The sequence below is a fragment of the Etheostoma cragini genome, chromosome 3 (genome assembly GCF_013103735.1).
Source record: "Etheostoma cragini isolate CJK2018 chromosome 3, CSU_Ecrag_1.0, whole genome shotgun sequence".
Taxonomy (NCBI): domain Eukaryota; kingdom Metazoa; phylum Chordata; class Actinopteri; order Perciformes; family Percidae; genus Etheostoma; species Etheostoma cragini.
In genome coordinates this window covers 176,626-182,999 of record NC_048409.1, presented here as the reverse complement: position 1 = coordinate 182,999, position 6,374 = coordinate 176,626, and the positions used below count along the sequence as shown (strand labels likewise).

Below are 6,374 nucleotides of genomic sequence, written 5' to 3'. Positions count from 1 at the left end.
TGCTATAGTGACCAGCCACGCTGAGGCTTTACTCAATCTGCAATGGAAAATGGAAGTATAATGGGGCGAGCCGAGGCGAGCCGAGGCAAGCTGTTACCAGCAGTGGAAAAACGCCATTAATGTGGTCTAATGTAGGTTTAAAAGGTGGTTTAATGTACAATACCTAACAACAATCGGTGATCACCAAATTTCTATCTCATATTGCTCCTCATATCCACTGAAAACAGCCACAAAAAAAAAATCAAACCCAGAGTCCATTTATTATAAACATTACAGCATCATTAGAGCCTATTGCAAGGAAAAAGCTTAACATGGTTTAAGGTACCTAAACTTAAATGATTTTCAGTGGTTACAAGGAGCAATAAGAGAGAGAAGTTTGGTCATCAATGATCGTTGTTTAGTTACATTAAACAACGTTAGGCTTTTTCACGTTTAAGAATGTCCCGGTTTGAATTATGTTTTTATATTTGCTCTGTGATCGCTTCCCACTGTCAGGGTTGCAAATGAAATAATAGGCCAAAGCAATGCTGCCCAATTTGGGGCCTGCATGCTCTCTTTGTTTTGGCCCGCCATGGATTTGACATAAACCTGCTTATTCTCCTCCTATTTCAAAAGTAACTGCTATGAAACGTACAACATTTTGTAATTTTGTTTTGATTGAGATTTTATTGTAAGTGCATATTTGGTTTTCATGTGTGTGTCTTTGTACGTATGTAATGATGTGATGTAATTTTGATGCCTATCTTGGCCAGGTCTCCCTTGCAAAAGAGATTTTTAATCTCAATGGGTATTACCTGGTTAAATAAAGGATAAATAAATAAAATAAAAAATCTGAGTTTAACGGCAATGTAAAGCACAGTGCTGTTAAACCTCCCATTTAAAAAACATAAGTATGTTTGGTCTACGGAGATGGCAAGAATTACGGTATTCTTCAACATCAAAATTTTGGCCCGTGGCCTTCCATCCAGATACATTTTTGGCCCTTCATATGAAAGAATTTGGGCGCCTCTGGGCAAAAGCAACGACGCAAGTGTAATTATGGTCAGATCTTGTGCCTAACTGACGAGGAAAAGATATTTATAAGCGTTTTTGACAGGCAGAACGCTATACAGTCACTGCTTCCTAGCCCAGGAAGGAACCCGTTTTAGGAAGCAGTGACTATTGCATTTTGCCAGTAAAACTTAGTTAGCTCTGCTTATGTCAAATACGGCCTCTGGTATAGGTTTGCGATTGGTCACGGTCTTGCAAACACCGCCTCTTTTATATAAACCCCGGGTTGATTGAACTAGTTGTTAACCAGCGTCGTGACACATCTATGCCGCGGTTGTCAGGTTAGGTGAAGCCGGGGAACTAAAAGAAATCCAGGACATGTTGATCTTGCTTTGTAGTACAGGCCTCTGAGCCGCTTTGTCAATAAATACGACAATACATCTGTTGTTGCTGCACAATCTTGTCTCTGTAAGGTGTTGACACAGTTTAGGGATCATGTTATAAGAGGTATAGCTCATGGCGTAGTGTGAGTGTGTGACAGTGGACAGCTGTTGGCAATTACTGAGCTGGGAAAAAAGCCTTCTCTTACTTTGCTCCATGGTCTTGGAATAACTTGCAAAAATTGCTCCATCTAAATGATCTAGTCCCATTAAATAATTTTAAGGCCATGTTAAAATGTCATGTAATTCAAAAATGCAACTGCCACATGAGACCTGTTCCTTTCCTCTATGTATGACTTTGACTATGCTGTATTTATTTAAATTGTAACTGGTGTGCCGTCTTGGCCAGGTCTCCCTCGGAAAAGAGATTTCAATCTCGACGGACTTCCTGGTTAAATAAATAAAATAAAATAAAAATCAGAACGGAGGAAAATTAACAGCAGAGTTGTCAAGTTGTAGTAAATGTACAACGTAGGTTTCAGTTTGAGTATAAATGAATGCTGCAGCCCCTTTAGACCCAAGTAAGGTAACCAACATCTCCCTTGAACCAGTCTTCTAGCTATGTTTTCTGTCAAACCAATAGGACATTAAGAAAGCCCGACACAAGTGTCTGTGCTAGTTTAAGACTGTCCAGCGCCCACGTCGTTTGAATACCAAATTCACCTGCGGCCACCTTTGCACCCATGGGCGTGCTGGTCTTACAGGGAGGTGTGTTCAGGGGCTTCCTGGGTGTGCTGGTCTTACAGGGAGGTGTTTTCAGGGGCTTCCTGGGTGTGCTGGTATTACAGGGAGGTGTGTTCAAGTGCATTCTGGGCGTATTGCTATCTTGTGGCAGTGGGAAATGATTGTGTCATTGACCAACAAAAACCTCTAAAGTCAGTAACACAGAATTTCATTGTTATTTTAACAGAGAATTTGTAAAAAGCGCCTAGGCTCGTGCACAGCGCACACACACTATGCTTGTCACACACACACACACAGACACACACACACACATGCAAAAGATTACAAATGAAATATTATGGTGCAAATCCTCCTCCCTAACAGCAATGCTCCAAGGTCCAAACCCGCCTGGCTGTTAAAGGCAATGGGAGAGGACCTCTGATTGGTTGATTGCGTGTTACGCCGAGAACACACATATTCAATAATGAAAACACTAATTACAGCCCGGCGTACAAACCCTTTTTATCACCGTCAAACTAGCAAACGTGGATTTGGACACGCCCTAAACACACCTGCGCCAGGCGCTTCACGCCATGCGTTTAGATTGCTTGAAATAGGGCTAAAGATTAGTGATCCTGAACAACACATTGTTAAAAAAATTATGAATAGTATATTTTTGAATTTATTGAATGAAGCAGTCCTCAATTATTTGACTCAAACGTCTCTACCATTTCACACGATATACTACTTCAGTATCCAGTGACTGTACGCCGTCCAGCCATATGCGTTCCACCTAGTCTTGTTTTAGGGTAGCATTCCCTAGTGGTGATTAGTGACTTGTGGTCAACAAAAACAATGTTTTCAGCAGGATAGTTCTTTACCTCCAAGTCAAAGCCATAGAATAGCTTGAAGAACTCAGGGACTCTCCGGAAGTCCAAACTCTGATGGGACAGCAGAAACCTGTTTAACACCATGTACATGTGGTCCTCTGGGAAATCAGGAAAAACAAGGAAAAGGGTTAATGATCCTGAGGGCAAAAGAGGTTATACAGCATGCAATAGGACGAAGTATATACTGTTTGCAGAAATGCAACAAATGAAAGCATTCAAAAAGATAAAAAACTAAATCTATTTTGCAATAATGCAAAGTTCCTTGTCAGTTCATATACAGACATATACACGTCATAAACAAAGACCACTATGGTAGTGATGTCCAAAAGAAGCTTCAGAGAGAGAGAGAGAGAGAGAGAGAGAGAGGGGGGGGCACGTTTGATCTCAGAATGGTGTGCGACTGCTTTGAGATCATAGTCTGTAAATATGAAGTTTATGTTTGAGATATGTTTTCTCTCTTTTGGTGGGTGTGTCTCTAGTTCAGTGGCTCAGGTCATACCCTGATGATGATACCCAATCAGAAGAGACCTGTCTGTGAGACTCATAGTAGTTGCTAGATGCTGCGCACGTTTGGAGAAATTACTGAAGAAGTTTTCTTAATTTGCGCGTGTTCTGTCTATATGAGTGTATTTCCTTAAGTGGCACTGTGTGCACCGTCGGCCACCGTACTTTGTTGAGCAGAGAACGCCATCTAGTGGGCTCAGAACATAACAAAAATGGCTCATGAAGCTTCCTTTGGCGGTCACTTTGGTCATAAAGGGTTCAGGGTTACACACCAGGTTTGAGCATCTGCTGAGCCACTTTGGCGATGTAAGTGGTTAGGAGAAATGGAAGTTTTTGATTTGGCTGTCGAATTCCATTCTTCACTGTGTCCATCAAGTACAGTAACTGTTTCAAAAAATAAATTAAAAAAAAAGGCTCATCAGTGTTTCCACACATATACTCACACACCACCTCCATCCTACTTTACCTGTCTCTTCTCTCTGAACCGGGCACCCTCCAGGTGTTGGTAGAAGCAGCTCAGCACATGGTATGCTGCCGCTCTCACTTTCGGGTCGTAGCTACTCAGAGCCATTACAGTTAGTCCAAGGGCATGGCTGGATACAAACCTGAGGCAGTCAATCACACACTCTGTCACATAGAAAAATGACAAAAGAAAACAGTTATGAAGCAGTGATAACCTTGACTGAGCAGGAGCAATTTCAACAGCAATGGAATCTTCTGACCTGGCTGCAGAATGGTGCTGAATAGAGGCAAAAGAAAACGAGGATCATACAAATTCCTGAGGTCCTCTAATGCCTTGTTCCAGTACATCAGCTCCTTATCCCCCTATAAGAAAAGATTTAGATATTAACAACTCAGATTACAACAAATATGTTTTCTCACTTATCCCTTTTTCTTTATCTGCTAAACTTTGTTAGATATCCATCCCTGAGATTCCTGCAGCCAGGATACCAGGAAAATGCACAATAACATTGTTGAATATTGCAATAACGATATTAATGCAATGTGTTACCAGATATTAAAATGTACTCAGTTTGGGCGCCCAGATAGCTCAGTTGTATATTTATATATTATATTACTCCATATATTACTCCTTGACGCAGCAGACCAGGGTTCAATGCCGACCTGCGGCCCTTTGCTGCAGGTCATTATCTCCAACATTGAACAATTATGGATAGAACTGAACACAAAACCCAACATAGAAAAAAGAAAAGAATGATAGCTATATTTCAAAGAGCAGTTTTCTAGGGATATTCTTTCAACTAACTAAAAGAATCGCTGAGTGTCTTCTGCAATGTTTTTTTTGCAACAGAAGTGGACAGAACTTCATTTGTGATGCTCAAAGCATTGAAAAATAACGTATGAAACCATTTCCTTTCAGTATGGCTTCACTTTACTAGAAGTATACTAGCAGATAGTGAACTCTGCAACTGGAAGGACTGGATGAAATGTGTTGAAAACTGATAAATAACACACTGGCTAACTCGGGAAGGAGGTGCAATTTTCAAAATTCTGAACCACCCCTTTAAGGGTAACTTCCTATAGAAATGCTGTTCGGGAAAGTAAATATGATGATGATGATGATGATGATGATGATGATGATGATGATGATGATGATGATGATGATGATGAAGAATCTACCTGCAGGATGATTCTGCGTTGCTGGGGAAAGTGTGCAATCGTGTGGAGCATCCTTTCTGCTTTCAGCAGCGCCAGCAGCTCGTCTGAGCTGGCTTGCTTCCACAGAGAAGCACCAAGGCTTTTTCTGGTCTTGTGGTGCTCCAGAGCTGCTGGCCCCCACACGAAAGATCTGCAGTTGAAAAACACATATTCAGCGTTTGGTCATAACAACCGTTTTATGTACACCCTACAAATATGTAACTTACTGAAACTTCAGTAGACTGACGTTGTTTTTTTCGTATTCCTGAAGAAGTAGTAAAAGTTTCTGATCTGCAAACCAAAACAAAATGTTAGAGGGAAGAGGGACAACTAACACACAAACCCAAATTCTTTGTTTTCTTCTTTCTGTTTTACCTGAAGTACTCAGTGTGACTCCATATGCCCCCAGGAGTACAACAAAGTGATTGATGTTACAGATTGTTGGGCATTTCTTCACTAAACAGAGAAGTAAGGACACCAAGGCTTCTGAAATGACAATAACATAAGGGTGTTTGTGTTCAATAATAAAATATGTAGGTTTCAGGATTCATTTTTCTTCTCCATTCCATTCTGCTTCATACACACCTTTAGCCTGACAGCCGCTAGGCTCTTCATCAGAGTCCAACATGGTGGGCAGGAACAGAGAATGGCTGCTGGTCATCATGTGAAGGGTGGATAAAGGAATCAGGTCCATCTGGACCTCACTGCTATTGTACATCACTTCCAACAGTTTGCTCAGTGTGTTCAGGAAGTGGGGATCTCTGTAGCGATATCTACAGTGGAAGCACATATTTTAGGTAATGGATTCTAAAAAAATATCCGACAAGACCCTTTTGAACAAAAATTAGCAGAATGGATTTACACTAGGGCAGACAATCGATTCACATATTTAATCGCAATTAACTGCATGTAGGGTAGGGCTGCACGATTATGGCCAAAATGATAATCACGATTGGACGCTACTCACAGAGAGACGGCTGACTCATTATGAACGGGTCCAGCACGGGTCGAATGGCGGAAACAAACGTGTGTATGAAATGTCTGTATCGTCACTGCGCTGCATTTTTATTAACTATGATATTCTGGCCATGGGTCACATCTCTGGTCCAGGTCCAGCAGCTCCGTCTCACGCCGTTACTGTACAACCTGAAGTTACAGTGGTGTGAAAAAGTGTTTGCCCCCTTCCTCATTTCCTGTTCCTTTGCATGTTTGTCACACTTAAGTGTTT

The 6,374-nt window shown here is 41.3% G+C and overlaps 1 protein-coding gene across 1 annotated transcript in view; it reads right to left on the bottom strand.

The window, feature by feature from the left end:
• Window positions 1–6,374, bottom strand: part of urb1 (URB1 ribosome biogenesis homolog) — a 28,782-nt gene that overhangs the window by 5,151 nt on the left and 17,257 nt on the right. Inside the window, exons 26-33 of the mRNA XM_034867237.1 lie at window positions 5,732–5,919; window positions 5,522–5,632; window positions 5,374–5,437; window positions 5,129–5,297; window positions 4,210–4,312; window positions 3,954–4,114; window positions 3,760–3,871; window positions 2,975–3,081 (exon numbers count right to left, since the gene is read on the bottom strand). Of these exons, the coding sequence (XP_034723128.1) occupies window positions 2,975–3,081; window positions 3,760–3,871; window positions 3,954–4,114; window positions 4,210–4,312; window positions 5,129–5,297; window positions 5,374–5,437; window positions 5,522–5,632; window positions 5,732–5,919 (1,015 nt within the window). The remainder of the gene's footprint in view (window positions 1–2,974; window positions 3,082–3,759; window positions 3,872–3,953; window positions 4,115–4,209; window positions 4,313–5,128; window positions 5,298–5,373; window positions 5,438–5,521; window positions 5,633–5,731; window positions 5,920–6,374) is intronic.